The sequence below is a fragment of the Anoplopoma fimbria genome, chromosome 10 (assembly GCF_027596085.1).
Source record: "Anoplopoma fimbria isolate UVic2021 breed Golden Eagle Sablefish chromosome 10, Afim_UVic_2022, whole genome shotgun sequence".
Taxonomy (NCBI): Eukaryota; Metazoa; Chordata; class Actinopteri; order Perciformes; family Anoplopomatidae; genus Anoplopoma; species Anoplopoma fimbria.
The window spans coordinates 1,454,976-1,481,031 of record NC_072458.1 but is presented as its reverse complement, the minus strand read 5'-3'; the positions used below and the strand labels follow the sequence as shown (position 1 = coordinate 1,481,031).

The following is a 26,056-nucleotide window of genomic DNA, read 5'->3' as shown; positions in this document are numbered from 1 at the left end:
AATTCTTTCATAGCCAATGAAATTACTTAAATACATGGCGTTAAAGCTAAAAAACAATTTCTTTCTGCTTTTTGTTTTTACCCGACGACTGTGTTGTGCTTGAAAAGGTTTTATGAGGTCAGTGAGGATAAGAAGCCAGAATGCGGTATGGAAGTGGTCCTGGTAGCATTAGAGGATTGCTTGAGGGTTTCCACTGATGCAAACACTCCCCCTTACTCTCCTTCTGTCTTTGAAGTCAGTGATGGCAGTAGTAATCACACATGATGATGTTCCCAAATCTCTTATGTAATTTAGGAGTGAGTTTTAGTGGTTACCCTGGGACTGGGTCCTTTACAGTGCAAAGTACACATGCTAGTTATTAGGTTTTTTTCTGAATATCTGCTAGTGGGGTGATATCGATTTTTCATGTGTTTTAACTTGTTTATGAAGAATATTCTTTGATCACATGTCATTTTATTAAAGCTAGTGGTGTGAGATAATCTTCCTCTTAAGCCTTGCAACATGGCTCTGGTGATGGCAATGTCGGTCAGCAGGTCTGTCCACCATTTTGGTTCGGACTGAAATTTCTATTGGATGTATTGCCATGTAATTTAGCACAGATTTCAATGTTTCCTAGATGACGTTTACAAAATACTTTGGTGATCTCCCAACTTTTCCCTCTAGCACAACCATGATGTTTACTTTAGTTGTGTTGACATTTTAATTGAAATAACTTTGAAAATCCATCTAGAGCAACACCATAATTTGGCAGTAGGTTCTTATAGTCTGGTTCAAGTGCAAAACATTTGGTTTTGAATAATATTCTTTATTCATGTCACTTTTTTGAAGCCAGTGATTTTATAGGTTCTGCCTGTTTTCCACATTTCAAAAATGTTTCTTCACCAAATAAGTAATCTACATTTAGTAGAATTATCACACCTACTTGGGGTTTTTAGTCACTTATGGAAAATTACTCTCTAAAGCTACACAGTTTAGGACCTTTTTCTTTAATTGTGTGGATTTTCTGGAACCCATTTTGAATCCGCCTGTATTGTGGCAAACCACAGTGGAAAGGGAAGAAAAGGGAAGAAACATTTGCTTACTGAGTGAAGAAAAAAAACCATTAACAGATTTTCTTTCATAATGAACAACCATTAGGGCATGTAAGTGTTTTTTCTGGGTGTCAGCTTTAAAGGGTGGTGGTATGTTAATTAGCCCGCTTATAAAATTCTCCTCCCCAATTAGGGTAAGGCTACTGGAAACATACCATTAATTGAAATGGGAATGCTGTTTGCATCATTTTTTGGATCACAGACACCCTCAAATCTTATGAGAGAGAAAGACCCGCTAAATGCCAAAAGTGTAACCTTTATTGAACTGCACTTTTATTGTATAAGAATCTCCTTCTTACTCATAAAAAAGTACTTTAAAATATGCAATACTGACAGATCCAGATGTAAATACCTCTCTCTTATGTGGTATAGAAATTGCATAGACCAGCTGAGAGACAAGGTTAACAAACATGATCCTTAAACGTGACCGACATTCGATTTGACCCTCTGACCTTTCCAACTGCTTCATAATTGGTGACATTTCCTATGTCATGGGGAGTCACAGTGCATGCTTAGCTGGAAGCGTGAAGGTGGTGATGGTCTGGTGTTTTTTGACTGACAAGTGCTTAGCTGGTGGGCAGATGCTGGTTGATGAATGTAAAAATGCAGAGCTGGCTGGAGGCTCAAAGGAAAGCTTAGCCATTGCTTGCTTTTACAGTGCTATGGGTCACATTCCTCCCAGACACAGACTTTTAAATCCTTCCGGAGATGTAAGAGCGTGAGGTGTGACTGGGTAACGGAGCATTCTGCGTATGTGTCAAGTATGTCGGCTTGGATGAGAGGAAACAAAAGTCCCACCTTCATTTCTCAGCCATTTTCGGTCCCTAGAACAGAGCTAATGGTGGGCAGGCAGAGGGCGAATAACTCCGTGGATCAAGCCCTATCTAAAGCTGTGGCAAAGTGCCGAGCTGCCCCATACCACGCAACTTTTCCCCTCACCCAGACTTTAATCTTCATCCACCCTTTGATATCAGAGACAGAATCGCTAATGTGGGAGGAATGGAAGGAAGGAGGGAGAGCTGTAGAAAAAGGGGGTTATGGGGGGGAATAATTGGGGAATATGGTTTCCAAAGCTGTGTTGTTTTTTTATGAAGCTGAGAGATGTATTCAAGTCTGGAGATCAAACAGTGTGGTGCTTTTTATGTTCTCAGACCACAGTGAATGAAGGAGCTGAGGTTTTCCCGCAGCGGCCTGCTCTATGTCACCCGAGGAACTGTAAAGAGCTTTGCCTCTCTCTGTCTACCTCTTCTTTGCTTCTTTCCCCTCTACTGTCTCTCTGACTGTCAGTTATTGGAAGTATCTCTGAATTTTTGCTTGGTTCAGTGGAAACCATTCAAGTCCCTTAATTACTCTGCAGATGATATCTTTTGCTGTGACAGTTAAAACGGCACACTGTTAAACCTGTCTGCCGTGTAGGTCTGTATTTCAGAATAAAATAAAAAAGACTGCCTCAGGATGAATCACAGAAGTACTCACTGAGTCGCATTCTGTAGTTGTTAAAGTATCAGGTGTTTAACAGAACATAAAGTCTGCTGTGTGTAAAATTTGACAGATCATTAACAGGGTTGTACCCCAGAGGAAATTACATATTTTCTCATCGGTGATCTCACTTGCACATTTGCACGTAGATCGGAGGCATCTGCCTGGACCGGGCAAGATCACATGGTCGACCTAATCTGAGTCACTGTTCCCGACCAGCCGGTGTTCCAACCGCACTTGGCTCGTTACCCCCTTGCTCCACTTTGCGCTTATTTGCAAACTGACAACTTGTAAACAAACTCTGGGAAAGAGGTCACTCAACACCCACTTCTCCCTTCAAATCCCCTCTTCATCTCTGTCATTCCTTATTTTGGCGGGTCGGTCATTTCGGTTTGTTTGGAGTAATAACACAGCAGAGACTCCCACCCTTGGAGAGTTTGCTGGAAGGCCTGAATATGACTTCATGGAGGTATACCTTTCCCTCTTTATTAATTTTCCGTTTTAGACCCTTTATATTGCACAGAAGTTTTCTTGTGCTAGAATGAATGTACAGTAATTAAGCTTTTTGGGACCTCTTAAACTTGCAATAACAGAATTTCTAAGCCACTTGAGAGCAGCAGAAACAATCTGTAAACACAAGAATGAAATGTTACTTCACTTTAAAATTTAGCTAACTTCGCTAACTAAAGCCCCTTTTCCATACTCATGTGCTGGCTTGGCCTGACTCGGTTCAACTAGGCCCGTCAGCCCAGCACGGTAGGGATAATAATCTCTATTACAACAAGATTACCCGCTTGACGGTGTGTCTTGCACTGATGATGCAGTTCTCTTGTGTGCTGGTCTATGGCTCTGACTAGTGGTCCAAGGAGTGATAAAAACGTGGAATTTCCTATAAATTCTTCACAATAATAGTCCCCTAATATTTTGTAAATTGAAAGCTTTATTCTGAAGCAGCAAAATCAGGAAATGTTGGGTGTACAGCTGAAAGAGAACATAAAACAGTAAAATAAACAAGAAAAAGTCTTTATCGATGATTGTTGGGGGAGAAGAGAGGCCGTCACTGGTTTGCCCCGGTTGGCGAGACGTCACCTTAACCTGCTTGGAAAACATCTGGATGTTTAGCTGCTGAATGCTCCACTATATTCACCAGCTAGTATCAAACTGTGTCTGTCTGCTGTTAGGTGCTGAGCACTGCACACATTACAAGTAGTAATGTGATCTATTGATATAAAAAAATATGGACTATTTTTAAACTCAGAACAACAGCTGTGTCACCCAGATGTTCCAAAGGTCAAAATATTTTTTTAAGAACTCATGCACATTAGGCCTGTAAAGCCAACAGCACCAGTCTCTGTGTCTGCTTTGATTGATTTGCTCTGGATAGGCTCTAGTTTAAGGAGCCTGGCCTCTGCTGCCTCTCAGTGTCCATCCATCCTCCCCCACAGATCCTCTCCTATCCAAGGATGTGTCTCATTCTCATGTCTGTGGTGTAAGTTTTATTCCTCTCTAACTCTCATATTCCTCCCACCAATCCTCCCGTCCCCTCCAGCTGCCAAGTGGAGACAAAGAAGCTGCTTCAGCCCTCCTTTGGTCTGGTGATTATCTAAGCGAGGGCCCATCAATCTAAAATAACTCCAGACTCCCAAGAATGTCCCCTTCTTCTGGCTGCCAGGTTGGAGATAAACACATATCAGATCTTGAGAATCAGCCCTTAATGAACCATTAGATGCATGCAGACTCCCTCAGTCTTATCATAACCTCCCATAACTGCCGCTCCGTCATGCTAGATAGACTGATATGATCTGATTTAAGCACCGAGCACAGATCCCACCATTCTAGAAAAGGAAAAAGCATCTCCAGCATTTCTTTATTTTTCCACTTAATTTCATCCGTTTGCCTCAGAATGCATAATGAGAAGGTTATTATTGCATCTGGCCTCGCAAAGGTTGCATGTGCTGGTTTATTGGCTCTTGCCAGCGCTGCGGGAATTCCGTGAGGCAGGTGAACAAGGAAATGGAGTTCATTCAACACTACATAATTATCTGAATGTTTGTTGTCATTAAAATCTCTTTTTTTCCCCCCTCCTTCCTGATGAAAAGCACTCAAACTCAACATTCTTGAGAGCAGACCAGACCCTTTTACAGCTCATAAACCATAAATTTGTCCTGTTTTTTGGTGTTTACAGCAGTAACAGATGTCCAAATAATTACTTTTAATTTAATTGAATCATACTTACGATAAAGTCTCTCGTATAGCATGCAGACATTTCCGATGACCTTAAAAATCACATCCAGAGTAAATAGTTTACAGTATTTTTGCAGCAAACTTTTGGTTCCCTTAAACTGTCCCCAGACTGACCATGTCAACTCCCTGCCGCCTTTGATCGCCCGTCGTCATTATCTCTTGTCCCAACTGGAGCATTCCTTTGTGTGTCTCTGATCACCTCCTGATGACTGCGCTTTGGTGATAAGAGACAGGGGACGAGGAGATCTGGTTTTAATATAAAAAGGAGCCCCAGTGAAATCAATCACACACAAATGAACTGAACAAGGAGAGCAGAGAGGGTGTTGACAGGACGGGAGGGAAGGTCAGAGGGAGATGCAAGGGTCAGGGAGGGAGAGAGCAGATACGTTTTTAGGGAGGACATATAGAGTTAACCCCTGTATCTACGAGGCACGCTTACTGTGTCCTGCTCCAAGCTTGGACTGATTTATTCCTCTTTTCTTTCTGCGTCTCACCTCCCAAACTCCACTGTCCAATATGTGATCTTCATCCTCAGCCTCTCACTTGTCTGTGTTTGGTTTAGCAACCCAGATAATGCACAGGACATGACAAATCAAAGGGACGGCCAATACAGTAACTTTCTTACTAAGTTAATTTATTACTTTGCACCATTGTGTGGAGTTGATATAACATATATTGTGTGGTGAAAAAGATTTGCCTTTATTTTAGAAAGTCCAGGAGTCCATTATATTGGCGGTGGTCTTTCTGTTGTTTGGCCTGGCTGCAGATCTGCAGCATCTCATTCAGCTACTTTCTTTTGTTGTTTCCTCCTCCTCACTGCACAAAGTGTGATTATTGAAACAAGACTCTGTGTTTTTTGGCAAACCAACACGTTTCTGTCTCCTTTTCCTTCCTTGACATTTAACAACGCCTGTACAGTCTTAATGGATCACAAGCAAATTGGCAAACAGCACGCCCATTATGTATTCTGTCTAAAATCAGGAATATCATGGCTAATTACTATAAATAATTCAAATATGATTTCAGATAGTTTAATGAATATGTTGGCTGTTGCTCGCCTTTTTTTCTTTTGTTTTGGAAATGTATTATCATGATATTGCCAAGTTTACATATTGGTCTGTTTCTAATTGACTGACCTGGTGAACAAGTTGTACTTTAACAAGGAAATGTCTCAACTTATTGCATTTTTAGTGTTGAGGGGTTACTGGATGAACCAGAAACACATTAAGAACATTAGCTGCTTATTATTCACTGAAAAGTTGCACTGGGTGAAATGTTTACTTTGAGTCAATATAAAATACACCGTCCTGCTGCTGTAAATACTCATGTACCAAATTTGCATTAATCCGCAGCTGAAAATAGTCCCCAACAACATATGCACATGTCTGGCACTCCTATAATGTCATAGTCTTGACAACTTTGTATCCAATTCATCACAAGAGCCTTATGATTCAGAATATTGTAATAATTTTTATATAGGTGGGCCAAAATTGTGGTAAATTGGGTAAATTGTGGTCATTGAGGTGAGTTCCTAGTCTTGATGGCAGCGTTACTGAACTGCTTATGATCAAAATATTGTTTATATTCTTAAATCTTAAATATGATCTTAATAAAATGTATTTATATTTATAAAAATATTTTAGATATTTATATATATTTAAACTGTTTGATTATTGAGTAAGCCAGAATGAGTAAATGTGAATATATTTTCTTTAGCAGATCAATAGTTGGTAAATTGATGTATCAAGGCAATTACACTTCTGCTATTTACAGTATGTGTGGTGATATGATTATATGTATATGCATTGTCTGCTTGCGTGTGTTGTTCAATCGACAGTACAGTACTTGTTTACAACTTGCAGGCACACAGTGATACAGACATTGAATCAGACAACCAGTAACAATGTGTGAACTAAGATTGAGCATGATCCCATCCTCCATCCAAAGTATCTGACACTTGCTACATCTCCAAATACTGTCTGGTCTGACCTGTGCTGCTCCCTGGTGGCTCTTATAGCCTTCATAAGGCCTGGCGTGAGTCCACCGTATACAACTCCAACGGGACATATTCACACGGTTTTCTCACAGTTTGTTCATGGCCCCGTGGGTGCTCGTCAGCAGCCAAATAGCTTCTTTTATGTGTTTAATACTATAAAAGCAGACTGATAATGACTGCACAGATGCAGCCACCATAAAAGTCCCACTTATCACATGCTTGCTTCACTGACACTGCACCGTTGTGTCAACAACCCCACTAGAAACTTTTAGTATTCATTATATTGCATCATAAGCGATAATATGTTTCGTCTCCTGTACAAGAAATCTGTGTTTGTGGCTGTTACACAAATTTTTTTTTACACCTTACATTCTATTTTTTGTTTCTTAGAATCTTACATCTTAACACTATCTTTACAACTATATGGACAGAATTACACACACACACACACACACACACACACACACACACACACACACACACACACACACACACACACACACACACACACACACACACACACACACACAGTCACAGAACCATGTTTATGCAGCCCAGCGGTGGATTTTGGGAGGTGTGAGGCCAGAACTGGCAGTGTCCTCTTACACAGCCAGAGCTCTTAGCCAGCAGCTAATAAAGACTTGCATTGATCATGTTGGGTGGGGTGGGCCTCAGCGAGGACCACAGTCAGAGTGGGCTATGAACTGTATGTTAATATGCATGAGTGTGTGTTTGAGGTGCTTTGTGGGCTTTTTCAGCTGGGTAGGTCTGGAGGCTGAAACACCCTGCTGGGGTCAGCAGCATTTTAAGTGAGTGATCAGTCAAACAGGGGCCAATGAGCAGTTAATGTTCCTTTAACTGTGATTCAAAACCATCCGATTAATTTCTTATAAAACATATTGTGAGGTGGTAGGGGGGACAAGTGATTTTTGAGCACAGAGGTTTTTGAGCACAGAGGTCCACTTACCCTCTAAAGTAGAGAAAAACATGGTAGAGGAGTGATGGAGGAGGGTGCACTGCCTGTGTGACCTGATATCCTCAACTATGTTAGGTGTTATATAAAGACTCCCAAGTGCAAAAACACACACTACACTAACCCTCGCCTTCACACACTATTTGAGAGAGAGCAACATATTTTCGATGGTGTCCAAGAGCTCACAGCATCGCTTTATGTCAGCCCATCCCTCATCCTCTGATGGCCCTGCGTCACGCTGTCTGAGCTCTGGAGCAACAACAGTTCACTTACTTGCTCATTTTTACCAGTATTTGGCTTTTTTAAAGCACACATGCATTGAGTTAATTCCTCTTATTGTGGACTTTCGAGAGAGAGCTTCAGGCTTCACATTGGCATGAGCAATTGCGGTAACTCAAATCTTTTCTTTAGTCATTTACTGAGTAATTACCCTCATGTGTATTTTTTTTTTTTTGTGCTTGCGAATTGAGACTTGAAAGATGAAAAACGCTGTTCTGACAAATGAAAGGGCGAAGCAAGCATCTAATGACATGCACTCCTGATCATTTGGATACACTCAAGATTTTTGTTGCTATGGCATTGGTCTGGTATGATCAGGAGCTTATGGTGGTTAATGTTAGCAAATGTTTGCTAACATTCTACTTCAAATAGATATTTTGGGTGACTGACATGATTGAATCATTTTGCTAATGTAGTCTTAGCATGTCAACAAACTCTGGACCAGAGCTCTGTTTTAGGACTGCAGTTTACTAGACAAGGGAGCAGAGACCAGTGTTGTGGTATCATTTTGATTGTGGTGGCTATGGCTACTTATGTACCTTTTTAATTTATCTTTTTATAACCAACAAAATCTTTTTCAAAACTTTTTCAAAACACATGCCTTAATAAACCGGAAAATGAACTGTGTTTCATAAATAGGCAAAAGAGAGATGAAAAGTATATTTTTACATTTGGGCATTGAGCCATATTTGCATTAATGCTAACCGCGAAATCCATCACTTTAAATCCAGCAGGAGTCACACAGCTGATACTATGGATTTACAAATTGCTGGCTCAGTATTTTATATAGGAATATGCCCTAAACCACGATAGGGTGGGATTTCTCTCTTCCTGGTCTGTTGTCTGCTTTTTTGGTCGTCTGTCCTGCTGCCTGTGCCAGAGAAGCCCATTCACATGGAGCCTTGTCGGTCTATAGTCCAGTAGCCTCCAGCACGGAGTTATTTCAGCTCCTTCAGGGGGATTTGACCAAGATTTCCTGCCCCTTATTAAATTATAATCTCCCTTCTACCGCTTTCTTTCTCCCCTTCTATCCAACCTCGGACAGAAAAATAGGCCTCCCTCTCTGTTTTGCTGCCAACTGATGTGTGTGTCTGTGTGTGCGCGACGTGTGCATATACGTGTGAAGCCATTTCGGCTGCCAGCGGAAGGAGTGTGTGAGATGATTGGCGGGGCACGCATCTGAACTGGGTCAACGGGGAGATCAAGAGCTAAAGCTTTTTACTTTCTGCTCCCCTTTCATTTTTCTCCCCCATCTCCCAGTCTTTCTTTTCTGCCTGTCGTAATGACTTCATGTCTTCTTCATGGCTTCTTGCTTTTTTTCTCCCCCCTTCTGTTGCTTGAATTTCGTTTACAGTCAATATGGCTTTTCCTCTGTTTCGTCCTCTTCTCCAAGTCCGTTGACACAAGTTTCCATCTCCCTCCGTCTCAATCAGTGGCAGCCTTTTGACAATGTGATCTGAATTAGCTTAGTGTTTTCATGGAGTGTTAAACTGTGGAATCCTTTGATAGAAACAGACTACACGAGGACTTTTCTGGGCTTTTCCCTCCTGGAAGTCATCCCCAGCTACGCACAGCCTGGGATTTTTTCCAGTCTTGGCAAAAAAGAATGGAACAATTGACAGTGTGCGATTGTTCCGGGTTTAGTCGTGTTATTTAAGCACCCCGGAACATTTCTCACCTTCAGAGTACTGAATTGTAAATAGACCAATGCACACACACTCAAAATGGTCTTGACTCCGTGCCACAGCAAGATCTGCCTTTTGGATGAACTGCCACCATGAATATTTTGACACTGGAAATAATGAAGCTATGTTGCGAAAAAAAACTTGTTATGAGTAAAGTCATGATTCCTTTGTGCGATAGCTTGTTTGGAGCTCTTTTCTTTGTCTCACTTTTGTCAGTTTTCTGTGTGTTCTCTGGCCTGAGGCCCAATTCTGGCAGAAGCAAACCAACCCACCCCTTGAAGTGAGAAAGGTAGCTGCTACTTGGAGACATGGCAAAGAAACAAAAGACATAACAGAGACCAAGCCCAACCCAGCACTTTAGATCACATCCGGCCTGTCAGGCTTTTGGATATCTCCAAATGCAAAATTCACAGGGCTCTAAGAAGACCAAAATGGAAAGAGCTTGGAGTGTGGTGTCTTATTTTTAGCCTTTACGAATCAAAACCACAAGTCAATATGTGTAACAACGTGTAAAGAATGGAGTGTTAGAACTGTGTGTTAATGTTCTGCAACATTAGCTTTAAAAGTTAGCATGCCCAGTTCACTAGCATACTACCTACAGATGGGGAAGGTCTTTGGCTAACTAGTAGAACATTTTTGTAGGGTTGAAGATTACTTTAGAAAAATCCCAGTTGGGGACCAGAATATTCAATCTTCTGTGGAGACATTGTGCTAGTTTCAAGTAACAATAGCAATGCTTTCCTGCTCTTTATTATTTTGTGGGATTTCACACTTGAGCAACCACAGCCAAACTTGCGTTACACCTTTACGACTAGATTACATTATAATTCCTCAACCGACAAAATCCACGTCCGTTAGAAGCCATTTTAATTATTTTGCGTGAAATCAAAAATGAATTGTTTCAAAACTTACTATGAATTGCATTATGATTGTAAACTGACTATGTACTGTGCTAAAGTCATAGCCGAAGCGCGGCTTTTTTCACGCTGTCTCTGCTCACTCACTTGCTGTTATATTAATTAAGAAAAACAGAGACCTGAGTAGAAGTCACTACCGATGGACTTAGAGGGGAAAAAAGAAACGAATTGCTTGGAAACGGCCTTGGCAGCAAACAATAAAAGTATTCACACCAGCAATGAGCGGGGTGGAGAGCGAGAGGTTTAAGGAGGAGAGAATAAGAGCAACAGGAGAGGGAGAGAGAAGAGCTGAGGTTGCCAGTTGAGACATACGAGGCAGAGAGAGACGGGGGGATCGTTCTGATTTGCAGGATTTTATATTACTGGGTGTCATAGAAGTTTTTATTCTGAGATGAGGTCATCTCCACAGTTCCCTCTGAAACACAACTCCCTCACTGGATGTATTTTCCAATCCATAAATCTCCATCTTTTTTATTAATTTCTAATTTGTCACATGATGAGCAAACTATACAAAGCTAGTAATGTCTTTAGTAATGTTTTTTGGAGAGGGGTGATGTGTTCCTTTAATGGCCGGTCTTGCTGAGCATTTACTGCTCTGGAAAGGTGGAAGCAGATCACCTTTTATGAGATTATTTTTCTACTCTTGCATTTCAATTACCTAATCAGCCGCTCATATTGAGTTTAGGTGCACCAACGGGTCAGCCGGAAAGGTACAGTCGTGTCTTTCTGCCGACAGACTCACTTTCACAGCTCCCCCATACCGCAACCGACTTCTTGTCTGGATGTTTTGCAGACTTTCAATCCATCTCCCTTGGCTATATCTGGATCTAAAATGCCTCACTGAAAGATGAGGTGATAGAGCATGGATCGGTAACAGCAGGGGAGCCGAACTGGCTAATGTATTGTAATTAATGCGCTTTCACCGGCCCAAAACTGTTCCTGCCCGGGGCTCAAGAGCAAATAAGGGGTCGCTTTTTAAAACTCACATGCAACTGTTAATGTGTGAGGTCCTACAGGTTAATAATTCTGTGACTAATTAACCTCACTTTGACTGCTTTACCCCTTTACCCCTGCGTACACACACACACACACACACACACACACACACACACACACACACACACACACACACACACACACACACACACACACACACACACACACACACACGCTTCATATGCACAATACATCAGCCCCATCTTATGATTAGCACGTCTGCTTCTGCACTTAGATAAGTGCCCAGGGGTATTAAAGGTGTTCATCTGAATGAAGTCACCAAGGAATGGAAACCCTTGGTCCGACCTCTTCACTCATTTCCCCTCTCCATGTTTTCTTCGCATCTCGTCCCACCACCCACACTTTACACCCCCCATTTCCTTTTTACTCTTACTGCTTCACGCTTAAACCACTCCATCAGCATAAACTCACCCCACTCCGACCATCTCCCTGCCCTTTTTCTCACCCGCTTCAACCCTCAGGGATGTTAGAAAAACACAGCCCTGCTCCACGGGCACCATTTCCTGAATTGATGAGACTCTTCTCTTTTACTGTTTTATGAGTTTTTTTTGTCCCCTAAAGCATAGCAAGGACTTTTTGAATCCTGTCTTCAGTTCACATGTGGTACATTTTTGACTGTCATCTTCTATTTTCCTTTTCCCCATTCACATTATGACAGACACATTTAAAAAACCAAGGATGCACAGTCTGTCACGCTGTTGTAAGTGAATCCTTAGGGGGCAACAGAAGACAAACAAGCAAAACAGATGGAGACATAATAGTCCACCGTGACAGATTCACAAAAAAACAATGTTGTGATTGTATCCGCATGCACCTGCTCTTGAGCAGGCAAGCATTGCACGTGTAAAGTGAAAGACTGTCCTTTGTGTCATCTGCAGTGCAGATATATATATATATCATCGTTATTACCACCCAGAGAGAGAAAGATGGATGACGTCTCCGTCATCTTCTGTTTGACAAATTTCAACAGTTTTCACAAGTTAACTGTCCGGCCACATAGAGACCTGTACCTAACAGTAATATAAATGTAACAAAAGTATGTGGATACAATACACCCATACTTGATTGCTGAACATGTCACATATGCTGCTATAATGGCCGCTAATCTGATGCTAACGCTTTTGCCTAAGCAGTCAGGTCAGGCAGTAGGAGATGTGAACCATCCAATTCATCCCAAATATGTTGTATTGGATTAAAGTCAGGGCTCAGTGTGAGGCCAGACAAGGCCTCCTACGCAAAACTCAGAAAACTGATTTGATGGACTGGCTATGTGCATAGGGGCATTGTGAAGAAGAAACAGGCCCTTACTATTGTCTAAACTATCATTGTACCTTGTAGTAAGCTATTTTGATAATCGATTAATCATTTAAATTATTTATCAAGTTAAATACAGAAAATGTCCTAAGTGTGAGGATCTGCTGCTTTTCTTTTTTCTTATGTAACGGTAAACTAAATATCTTTGAGTGTTGGTCAGACAGTACAAGCAATTTAATGTCAACCTGGATTTCAGATAAAAAAATCATCATTACTTTGTGATATTTTATTGACAAAACAATTCATTTATTGACAGAATGGAACATTTGTTGTGTATGTTGGTGAGTTAATACACGGTTTAGTGTGATTGTATATGAGCACAAACGTGTATGAATTAGCATATTTGGAAATGAAAACAGAATACATCATGTCTCGTCGTTGAAACCATTTAAAGAATTCCTGATGAATTTATATTTACTAATGATTCAGTGTTAAACACAGGGGCTTTTATTGTGGCGGCACAGAAGGAACAATATTTTCCTGAGACTAACCAAACCAAACCTTCAACACAAACTTTCCAGCCAGTGGCAACTGAAGTAACCCATGTGAATGCCTCATTATATATGCATTCACTTTGTGGCCACTTTAGTACACACGCATGGACATGTCATGTGAACCGCCATACTGTTCCACCAGTGCTTGTTTGCACAGTGTTGAGTAATACAGGGTGCGTTCAAAGCCACCTAACACCATGACCACTACTCAAAATATTACGCAGTGAGCTGAAACCGGAAAGGTGTAACGGCCCAAGTGCCACTCAGGCTGAAGGAGGGATTACCTCAGTTAAAAGCAGGTGATTCTCTAAATATAACCCCACACGCTCAATTTCCTCCCCCTCGTCACACACACACACACACACACACACACACACACACACACACACACACACACACACACACACACACACACACACACACACACACACACACACACACACACACACACCTTCAAACTCTGTAAGAGCTGTGTGGCTCTGACTGCCAGCATGTTGTGTAACTGCTGTGCTCACTTTCTCCCTCCTCTGTGTTTTCCTCAACCTCTAATGTAGGTATAGAACAAGGCGTTCACACAGGTCAATGGTCAATGGAGCTCTGTGTTGTCTGGAAGTGATACCTTAGCAATGTTTGTGTATGTTTTAAGAGTTTGCTTAATGTTCGGGTTTTTTCCTGCAAATCTGTAAAATCCGTTAATACTCAAATGTCTAGACTACAGTTTGAATAATAAACCACTGATGTTTAAATTTAATTTATTTTTAGAGTGCCTCTTCCTCTCCAGTGCTGGAAATTCACTCTGGCTGTAAAAGGGGAAGTCTCCAACATTTGACTTTGCTGAATTTACAAGAAGAGGGTTTTGGTAAAGGATGATGGCTGTGGTTGAATGAAAGCTGACCACCCATGTGGGTTCATGGTTAATAGTCAGGAGTGGTTTTGGTCATGGTTGTGGCTTAGGTTTGTCTGAATTGGATGAATCAGCTAAAATATGTGGTCAGGTTTTAAGTGCACTTCTCTGCGAGACATGTGGTCGTAACCAAACTATCTAACAATCATGGACCTCGGTTCCTGTTGAACCATTTGGAGTTCTTGTAAAAGCTGGCACACGAGGTTCAGGTGATGATTCCCCCCCACTCGATGAGCGGCTCAAATGTTCACCAAAAAAAACACCTCCTGTTCTTTTCTTCATGACACAGAACCCTCGTGCTCGGTGTACCTATAATCTCTCTGTGGCACGTGGTTTAGGAAATGCCAGGCTGTCTGGATCCACACATGTACCGCTTGAGGGAAGTGGAGGCAGAGCACCTTCAACCTGTGCTGTTGATTTCATTAGCGGGCAGTCGGAGCAGTTAGGGAAGTGTGTGCTTGGCTTGCTCTCAGCAGCGGTGTCTGTGTCTCTTCTGCCTGTCTGAGCAGGCCACTTGAGATGTTGCTGAGTTTGGGTTTGGAAGCTGTTGAGTCGTCTCTGGCGGCCCAAAGCCTTCGCAGATTAGTGTTTCTACTTCTTTAAAATGGCATCCAACACATGTTTGGAGAAGACTGCAAGCTTACGGGTATGGTTTGTGTCTGACTGTGACTCAGATTACCTGGTGGTCTGGAGACAGATCTGTGAGGTTTACTGGATGTGGGAAAGTGGGATGTGTGTCTGTGTTCATCATACACTCGCCGATATGTGTCTCTGTATTGGATGTGGCCATGGATGGCTTTCCGAACCAACCTTGTAGGACTTTTTTGCCTATGATCTTTATCAGAATTTTAAGATTGAGTAACTGCAAACCAAAAAATTGTCCAGTGTTTGTCTTTGTGTCTTGTTTCATTCATACTACAGCTGGACAGCATACTGAGACTTCAGTAACACTTCATTAAAATACAGTATCATTATTAGAGGAATTTACATTTTTCAGAAGAACAGCTCAGCTTTAAGAGAAAAGAAACTCGGGCATCTCAGGCAGTATTTGATGCTTTTCTATAATCATCATTGTGGATCTGCAGTTGCAGGACACTTTGGACAGGAGTCAGACAGCCTCTCTTTATGTCCTGTGTGAATACATTACCGATGTTCAGGTGTAATTTGTTAACCAACAGAAGCAGGAGTGTGGTTCGCCTGCAACAAAGTGATGAAAAAAGATGCAAAGAGACAAAAAACAACTTAAAAGTCACAAAAAACAAACCAATTACAAAAAGACACAAAATGACTACAAATTATGCAAATCAACCAAAAAGAGAGACAAAACAATATACAAGGAAATGCAAAATGACAACAGTGGGACCCACAATGACAAATCAACCAGAGAGACACAGGATACAACAACAGAGAGACGGAAAAGTATAACAATGAGACACAAAACAACCAACCTCTTTTTGGTTGTTGTTCTGCTATTATGAAGCAGCGGTGTGGGCCTTTTATCCATCCATCTGTCCATGAATGTGGATGTCAGACAGCAGTTATTTAACCGCTGGCTGGAAGTGGGAACAACAAAGTGATGACTGTAAGGACATCGTGATGGAGTTGGCGTTGCGGGTGCCCTTTTACACCCGAGGGTCAGACTCTCCCTTACTTCATCATTAATGCTTCTTTTCTGTTCTGCTCTTTCTTGCTTTGTGTATTTTTGGATCCGTTAGCATGATGGGGGAGGTAATCTCTTTTTTCAGCAAAGTCTGTTTTATATAAAATGTCACTTGGCCTTCCAGACAAGGTTTTTTTCACAGTATTTCTGGATGCTGCTCACGTTTAATGACTCAGGGAGGCTTTGATTCACCATTAGCTCCCCTCTCCTCTCACAAACCGGAGTTTTGTTTTGAATGGACCGATCTTTTATTGGAAAATCAATGAAAGTTAACGAGTTTGAGCATTTTCAAGACACCCGCGGAACCACTTACCAGAACTATATTGTGTTCTCATGAGTACGGGGAGTGTGTGTTGTGTTATGTGGGTGTTCTTGTGTCTGAGAGCATGTGCGAGTCTGAATCCAGCGGCGGCTCATGGTGGCCAGCCAGAGAGGATTGCGTGAGATTCTTTAACAACGTCTGCAGAGCTTTTTGAACCAAAACACTTGATAAACAGATTGTGGAGATCTGTGAACTGCCTGTCTGTGTCTGTTCCCTGTTCACGCACGACTTCTGGGTTTGAACGTGTGTCGCTCTGGTTCTTTAGAGAGCTAGACGCCTGCGGAATGGTGGGCATCCAGAGCCGCCTGTTAAATTACATCTGCAACCAAACCACAGACCCCCATACCAGACGAGCTTCCCTGCCAGCCAGCCAGTTAGTCAGCCAACGACCAAAACACTGCCCTACCAATACTGCTCTCTCTTTCTTCTGTTTATTTCTTCTAACATATTTGTCTTTGCTTTCCTCATTTTGCATAGATTGAGCTTGTGTGCACATTCTTAGAGGTGATCTTCGATTCTTCCAGGCAAATACCGCAGACACATACGCACTTATGACTAATGACAAAAAAACGTCCTCAAAAAACCCCAGAGAAACACTTTGGTAAATGAGTGTAAAACTGGAATTTGACTACCTAGCTGTGTGGTTTCAAAACAATCACAGACGTCGGTAAAAGCAAAACTGTTAAACAGACGTCATTTCTTCACACACATGGTGGCAATCAACACACCGTTTTTCTAAGTACGTGTGAGAAGAAGTCTGCTGTGGACTCCCAGATTACACGCAATCCCTGCTTTTAATAAACTGCAGTGTATAATTTGGTGTAATTTTCAAATTAGAAAATGTCCGATAACTTCCAAATGAGAAAAACGTCAAATCGTGTTTGATTACTGCTTTTCCATGTTGTTAACTTTCAGGATGAGCTCTCCTCTCACTGTCACACTCTCAAACTAAGTCCATATCTGCAGAGACTAGCAAGCTTTCACACACACACACGGACAAAACGAGTATTATATGAAGCGGGGGAAATAAAGGAAGGGATGATGAGCTAGAGACCTACTGCAGCAGACTCCTCCATCTCTTTGGAACAGAAGAGTTGCACTTAATAATGCTTTATATTAATGACCCAAAATAAGTAAGAGGTGGTAATCAGAAATTACATTTGGTAGAATGATGAAGTGTATCTCTCTCGTGTCTCATTAAGGTTGCATTAGTCAGTTAAATCAGAAAATCTCTAGAAGGTTCGAGAGAAAATTGCAGTTTGCAGTTTTTCATAGCTGCGCAACATTTTCTCTCATCCCCACACAATGTCCGTGCCTGATATAAGCATGACATCTTGGGCATTCAAACAGGAACAGGCTGAACATGAGATTCCATTTTGTATCCTTAATAACTTCTGACAGTCATCAGTCCAAAGACAGCTGACAAAAACAGCACACGGGAGAGTTCAAGTGGAAATTGAATCCATTTTCACACATCATTTCACCAGTTGAAGGACACCTACAGTTGCTCACTTATGATACGCAAACACTCTAACCATCCTCTGGTGGTTTTCTGTTCGTATCTGACCACGGTTGTGAAAATATTTGGCAGGGGGAGATTTGGTCATTTCTTCCTGAAGTAAATTAAAGTCAACAGATCTGCTTTCCACAGGTTCTGAGAGCCATCCTGGTCAAATATGAACCCAACCAAATACTTACCGCAGTGAGTGTAGCAGCAGAGAGCAGGGTCATACATCAGCAATTATGCTCATGTTAAGTTATATTTGTACGTGTTTGCGCCTCATGTTTGGACATATAAAATGTATAGCAACAGTCTTGTGTAACTTATCCTTTACCAGTACTGGAGGAAGTGTCCGTGGCTTAATATATATAGCTGCACATAAAGTAATGTATGCTTTAGTAAATGTCAGCAAACTGTTAGCCTTTTATATTTGGCCATTTTTTTATTCGGCTTTCTCTACTTCTACTCAAGAAACATGTTTCCTTTGCTTCCTTGGTTTCCAAAATGTCTGTGGCTGGCTTGGCTAGGACATACAACGCTTGAAGACAGAAAAACTAATAAAACAAAAAACTAATATTCACAGCAACAAAGATTTGATATCAGTGTATTACTTCACATTGCTTGTAGGAGAGTAATTCACAAATTTCAGCCCTTAAAACAATTAATTGCGCGTTTTAAAAGCTGTAGGTTACCGTGTGTGCCTTGCAACTTTCAACAAATGTTTGGTATTGTGTGGTGTTTAATAGATATGACTGCAATTAGGAGATGCATTAAAGCATGATGGAAAGATTTGTAACTTACAACATTATATTCCCTTAACTAATTATAAGAATGCTTGTAAATTCCACATCATCATTATCCCCTCATACTACCCTTGACTGCCTGATTTCTCCTTGTAAACTCCAATCTTAGATAAAAAGAAAAAATGATAAAGCCCAGTAAATTTGAGCATATAAAAAAACTTTTTTCTGTTCTATTTATTCCTCCAGTGGTTTTTGCGTGACATATGAAGCCTGAGATGCTGGTGACCATGCTGTTGGCTCCCGTCTGTTTGCTACTGACGCTGGGAGCTCAGGCTCTCGCGGGAGGCTACCCCCCCATGCCCCACATGAAGTACATGCAGCCCATGATGAAAGGGCCTATTGGACCCCCGTTCAGAGAAGGCAAAGGACATTACGTTGGTGAGTAATCCACAGGGTTATATGTGTCTTGTTTTACTTCAATGTCTCACACTGCTCTGCACAAACTGTTTGCCGTTAACTCTGCCGGCCGATAGGGCCACTCACACTTCAACAACAGTCCATTGTGTCATTTGGAACTGATTCATCATGATTTTAGCCTATATTATTGAGATATACTCCACAGTAAGGCCATTTTAAATACGATAAAACTGAAAATTAGCAACGTAAAAGACTCTTTGTGAAGTCTCTGTGTCTCTGATATTAATTCAGGTGTACACAAATACCCAAACTACAGTTACGACTTGATGTTTGTGTTCAGTTATTTCAAATCGAATAGTTCCTAACTCAAAGTTCTTTTCTGCAAACAGTGTATAAGTAACTGTTTTTCAAAATATCTTAACCAAAGCCAGCACGGATGTGGATCATATGCAAGTCCCAAACTGCAGTACAGTTAAGAACAGAGATATAACGACTTCCTAGGAACAAAAGAAGTCTCCACCGTTGCGGTTAGATATGTGACTGATGTTGAGACCCTCCCAGGACAGACTTGTGCACTAAAGCCACTGGTTTAGTGGCTCTCTCAAGGCCGTTATAGGGCTCACTGGAGTGTGTGTCTCTTTGCCCTGAGGGTCCTGCAGCATTTGGCAGTTTCTCAGTTGGGGCCTAATGGAGGCCTGATTGCCCACTGTTTGCTGAGCTCCACTTGGCCAGTTGTTCTTCCTGCCATCTGGTTGCCGTTACCCCACTGTTTATCACATACTCTTCAACTCTGTGGTGAAGGAGAAAGTGTGAAGGAAATAAAAATAGATTGTACAAAAGGCTCAGGCAAGGGGGAACTGGGACAGGGAGGGGGTGATAATCATCCTGAAAAAATGTCCATGCTGTCATTGCTATCATTATCAAATTTGACTCAAACTACCAATACAAGCTCTGGATCATTTGAGACGCGCCATGTGTTAGCGGAGGCCCCCTTCTTCAAAGCAAAGTTCAAAGCAAACGAGTGGCACATTTTCATTTCAGTGCCTTGATATGATGTTGGACAAAGACAGACTCCAGGAGTTGGATTCAGAGCAATTTTAGTGTTCATGTGTTGCAGTTAAATCCCTCAAAGAAACATCAAAGATTTGCTAAAAGAAGTTATGCTTTCTGTAAATGGGATTTCAAAGTGTGGTAGAAACAAGATTAAGATCTGTAGGAGTGAAACTAATGTGCCATTCGACCCGTGTGAATACGATGCCTGTACTGCCACCCAGTGGTCACATGCCAACATTGCATCGTCACTGAAAGAAACTATGAATTCATAATCATCAATTATGAATCAACCATATACTATGATTTAAATTCCAGTTGATCTTTATTAACAGACTCAAAGTCCATTAGAAAAACACCAACATCAAAACCTAACTTGGATCTTAAGATATACTGTATCAGATGTCGTATTAAAATCTGCAAATACAGTTAACTTCCCAGAAATGTAAAAAATAATATCAGTGATGTTATACAAAATATATGAAGGTATAAAGAATGTGTATAGTATTAAACACATCAAACAAATAGACCACAATTTCAAGATCTCATAACTTAGCATATTCAGTGTAATAACTCGAAGAACCTTTTCTGCAAATCAGTGGGGAGTGTGCGTTCATGTGGTTAATAATAGAGGTAAAAAGGAAGGTTAAAGACTATAATTAACAAACTTGTCAAATGCTTAAATGCAAGACATTCTTGTAAGATGAAGGCTTCCAGTCATGTAAATAAGTTTTCTTGTGCATTCGAAAGCATTCATGAGCTGTGGGTTATGTATTAATCTTAGAAGGACTGGAGTCAGTACTGCCCTCAGGCTTGCTCTGGTACTCCTGTAGGTTTGCTCTTACAAGAGCAGAGTTCAATAAATTCAGTGACTCTGTCAGTTCAAATGTATTTGAAAGCACAACTTTAGTCTTTGTCTCCTGGAGAGAATCACAACAAGTACTGAAGAAGCCATTATATCCTCTCAAGTGTGAAGCGCCTTATTTTCTCTCTCTGGGTGATATATTAAGGCGCTCTTCAGTGTCTAAACAAACAAAGCTGAGGCCAGAATGCTCATTACACACCTGAACACAGTGTTTCGGGTGGCATCCCCGCTGATATAAACAAAGCTCAAGACTAGATGTATTATACGAACCATTTATTTGAAGGGGGATACAAAAGTGATCACACCTGAATCTCATTAAAACTGTACAGTCTGGTAAATACGTCAAAGTTAAACCTGGAAGTCAGACAGTAAGCAAAATCATTACATTTACCTGCTGTAACACTAATTAAAAAACATTAATCATTCCTTAATAAAGTTTAAATGTTATCATACACAATAGCAAAAATGACAGATGATCACTTTGTATAAAATGTGCATGTGTCTAGTTGGATTTTCTTAAATAATTCTCAGTCTTCAAGACTACATGATGCAGGCTTATCATAATAATATCCACCACATACACACACACACATAACTAGACTCATACAGTACTATGACCCATCTCAGACAGGCTGCATTCTCAACAAGTGCCAGCAGGGGGAGGTAGTGGTCTATGCTTACGTTAGGGAAATAATGGGATTTCCAACTTGACTTTCCTTTCAATTGTGTTACAAGGCAGAACAAAATAGTATGTTTTCCCCTTTCTCATTTATTGCTGTTGGTGTAATGACAGATCCAATGTTTGAGAAGCCATCTTTCACATAACACTGTTTTTTGGATATGGTTAAAAAATGTGGAGAAATTACTTTTCCACAACTAAATTGCTTTAATAAGGGTAGGCTGGCTGAAGCAGTGGCTATTTCTTTGAGTCACTGCAACTTTTCTTGACAGAGATCCAAACAGACACTATGCATTTTAAAATATGGATACTTGTCATTTTGCTTTCTTATGAAAAGAATACAAGGTGAGCTGCCCTCTGGCCATCAGACCTACAGGCAGGTCTTGCTGAGATGAGGAACAGAAATGTTGTGATTGGATAGTTCTGCAGACCAGGCCTGTGTTTGTGCTCTGTGTGACCTTACTGTGTTCTGCTTTACTCTGCCTGGAAAGAATATTGAGACAGTTTCGGACATGTGGCATACTTCTTCAGTCTGGTTTCCCCCCAAAATTTGCATTTTACAGACACTCTCAAACCAAAGTAACTCGGGCGTAAAACAGAGAAGTTCATTCCTGTCCAATTGTACAATCCCATAGATTGTTATATGGATTGGAGACCTGTCAAGAATATAACCTTTTTTCGCTCAATCTGACCTGTGATAGGCTTTAGCCCTTCATGAAAATGAAAGCAGTTAGGAAAAATAATTGATTTATGAACTGAATAATCAGAAAGATTACCATGCCTTTGATGGATGAAAACGGTCATCAAATCACTAAAATATGTAAAAGTGATTTCAGAAGACTCTTTCCAACATGAATGAGGTTTTAATTTTTATGTCCCAGGTAATAATGTTGTGATATCAGATGTTTCATCTATGTAGCTCGTTCATGAATCATTCTGTCAGCCCTCAACTGGTGTTTTCACCTGACAAAGGACAATGTAATTTTATATCTTCTCTTTTAAGTGCCTTTGCAGCTGCATTTATTGTCTCGATATTGACGAGGACATTTCAAAACTACTGATATCAGCATTGTTTTTTAGCATCCTTTGGCGCACCCACAGCTGCTACAGTCTGAATATTTGGGCAGACTTTAAAGGATTGAGGTATTTCTTTACAACAGGGTTAAGTCATTGTCTTTTCTATTTTTTAGTATTTTAAAATCTTGACACCCTTACCAATAAGTGTCAGTCATGTTTAAGGTTCAGTTTTTCATTTATCTTTAGTTCTTACATGATGATGAAACAGTGTTCTGAGTAAAAAACTGGTTTGAAATGACCTCTAATGGTGAAGCAGCTGGTTGATGCAGTTGGCTGCAGTGTAGATAGGAATTGCATACTTTAGGTTTTTTTTTTGTATTGCTTTGATTGGACCTATAGTAATTTGAGAGATTTGTTTTGGTTTTGATCAAAATGCATTCAATACACTACACGGCTGTGGCCCAGGTGGTAGAGCTGGACATCCTTTAATCACAGAAGTGTTTGAGTGAGATATCAATCCCAGGGTTCTCCCTGGCGCTCCTAATGTTGAAGATGGGTTAAATGTAGAGGTCAAACTTAATATATCTTATTTATGTGACGATATAAATCGTTTTTTAATTTACACATTAACACCTTTATATGTTACATGTTATAAACTTTCAGTTCAATATCAGTTTTCTACTTCTTATTTGTTTTGCAATACATTATCATGCCAACAACATGATCTTCTCTTTTACCAGATATGCCGCCCTTGATTGAAGTCAAGGGGGAACCAGGCCCCCAAGGCAAACCCGGACCAAGAGGCCCCCCTGGGCCAGAAGGAATTCCAGGAAAACCTGGACTGGGCAAGCCGGGTCTCAATGGCCAGCCAGGCCCTCAGGGGCCCCCTGGTTTTCCAGGGATTGGTAAGCCTGGACTTCCAGGTCTCCCAGGAAAGATTGGTCCAAAGGGGATGTCTGGGTTTAATGGTGAGGTTGGCCCTCGTGGTGAACCAGGTCTCAGAGGTTCTCCAGGGCAGCCCGGCCTCCCTGGCCCAGCTGGACTGTCTCTAAATGGGAAACCTGGACTTCCAGGCATGAGAGGCTCCTCTGGTTCTCGGGGTGAACCAGGAGTAAATGGTCTTTCTGGCCCACCAGGTGAACGTGGGATTAAGGGTGAGAATGGAAATGGAAAGCCAGGGCCTACAGGTATAAGGGGTCCTCCTGGGCTGAAAGGCAATTCAGGACCACCTGGTCTTCCAGGTATAGGCAAACCAGGCTTAAAAGGTTTGTCTGGACTGCCGGGTCTTAAAGGTGATCAAGGATTCCCAGGGGAACAAGGAGAACCAGGAGAGGCTGGGGCTCCAGGTCTACAAGGTCTGCCAGGACCAGTTGGGTTAGGGAAGCCTGGCCAAGACGGATTGCCTGGAGGACCAGGTCAACAAGGTACAAAAGGTGAGGCAGGGCCCAGGGGTTCTCCTGGATTTCCTGGGACTCCTGGTTATGGAAAACCTGGTCTTAGTGGGCCTAAAGGAGAAAAGGGCTATGGTGGACTTCCTGGTCTCCCAGGGGACAAAGGAGAGCAAGGAATGCTGGGCCCAATTGGGGAAACAGGCTTTGATGGGCAATCAGGACCACCAGGACTTCAAGGCCCAATGGGACTCCCTGGAAAACATGGAATGCTAGGACAGAAGGGAGAGCTGGGGCCCCAGGGCCCTCCAGGACTTCCTGGCCTCAGAGGTGACCAAGGCCCCAGTGGATCCTTTGGAAAACCTGGCATCCCTGGGGAGAAAGGAATCCCTGGGCCTAACGGTTCTATTGGAAAACCTGGACCCAAAGGAGATGCAGGGCATATTGGCCTACCGGGCAATCCAGGGTTTACAGGTGCTCAAGGACCTAAAGGGGATGGAGGGTTTATAGGAACTCCAGGACCCAGGGGCCAGTCAGGAATTCCTGGTCTACAGGGGCCCATGGGTCCCATGGGACCACAGGGTGTCCATGGCCCAAAGGGTGAAGCCGGACTACCAGGGCCTCCAGGACTGGGTAAGTTTGGGGAGAAGGGAACCATAGGTCCCCAGGGCCCTCCAGGGAAACCAGGCCCTGCTGGGCTCAATGGAAACCCCGGCACTCCTGGTCTTCCAGGGCCCCCGGGCCCTCCAGGAAATGGCCAAACAGTTGTTGCAGGGCCAACCGATTCCGAGTTGGAAGGGGATGAAGTACCAGGGGACAGGAAAGGGCCCGTATACAGTCAAGTCCCCCTCTCTGCCTCTGTGGCCCCGGCCTTCACAGCCATCCTTAGCACACCTTTCCCTCCCTCCGCCATGCCGATCAAATTTGACAGGACCCTGTACAACGGGCAGAATGCCTACAGCCCTGCTACCGGCATGTTCACTGCTCCTTTATCTGGTGTCTACTACTTTGCATACCACATGCATGTAAAGGGAACTAGCCTGTGGGTGGCACTGTACAAGAACAATGTGCCAGCTACTTACACCTACGATGAATACAAGAAAGGCTACATGGACCAGGCATCCGGTAGTGCTGTGCTAGAGCTGAAGGAGGGAGACCAGGTCTGGGTCCAGATGCCCTCGGATCAGGCAAATGGCCTCTATTCTACCGAATACATTCACTCCTCCTTCTCAGGATTTCTGCTCTGTCCCACATAACCCTGTCCTTCCATTCATGTTTCTGTATTGGCACCTCGGAGCAGCCCTAAACCTAAAATACCTACAGCCATTACAGAAACACAAAACCCATAGGATTCTCAATAGTATTGCCATCATCTTTATCTGTCTCATCTTCAGCAATATCAGCGAAAGAAAAAAAAAACATTTTTAATGAAATATGGAAAGTTTTAAATAGCAGGGGAAGGAATTTCATAATGTGTTCTTTGTTTCAATGTCCTTCAAATGTGTGTTTTGGGTTGTATTTCATGATGGTGTTTTTTAGCTTATATTATTTTAATTATTATATGTCATAATTTTATTGTTATTATTTGGTCCTTGTCATCATTGTTGTTGTTGTTGTTGTTGTTTATCAAATTCAGACTATTAAGTGCCTTACTTTGTAGTGTGTTAGTAACAGACCTTCCCATGTGACTGCACATACTGTTCACAAGCTCTGACATCACCAGACCCTGGGGGGTGATTGGTTCCTCTGGCTGCAGTCACGTCACCCTTGTGTTCTTATTTAAACCGTGAATGGCAATACTGACATAAAGAGCAACGATACAACAAAGAAAATATACACAGACAATAGCAAAACAAGGCATTTTGTGCTGAAATACCATTAGTTTTCTTGTTTCTTTTGTTTGGCCTTTATGGTTCTCAAAACAATCGCTACGTTAAAAAAGTTTAATGGGATTAAATCTTTGTTTTAAAGTGAGATATATATTTTGACAATTAGTTGGCATCTTTTGGATGCTTATTTCT

General features: G+C 41.8%; 1 protein-coding gene across 1 annotated transcript; it reads left to right on the top strand.

Moving 5' to 3' along the window:
- Window positions 1-18,894: 18,894 nt before the first annotated feature.
- Window positions 18,895-25,291, top strand: col8a2 (collagen, type VIII, alpha 2). Its single transcript, XM_054606451.1, has 2 exons — window positions 18,895-19,057; window positions 23,388-25,291. The coding sequence occupies exons 1-2, from the start codon at window positions 18,895-18,897 to the stop codon at window positions 25,289-25,291; spliced, it is 2,067 nt and encodes a 688-aa protein (XP_054462426.1).
- The last annotated feature ends 765 nt before the right edge of the window (window positions 25,292-26,056 follow it).

Bases quoted from the DNA above. Each gene is read 5' to 3' on its own strand.
- col8a2 (XM_054606451.1), top strand. From the start codon at position 18,895: ATGCTGGTGACCATGCTGTTGGCTCCCGTCTGTTTGCTACTGACGCTG. The intron at 19,058-23,387 runs GTGAGTAATCCA...CTCTTTTACCAG, and splicing joins AGGCAAAGGACATTACGTTG to ATATGCCGCCCTTGATTGAA.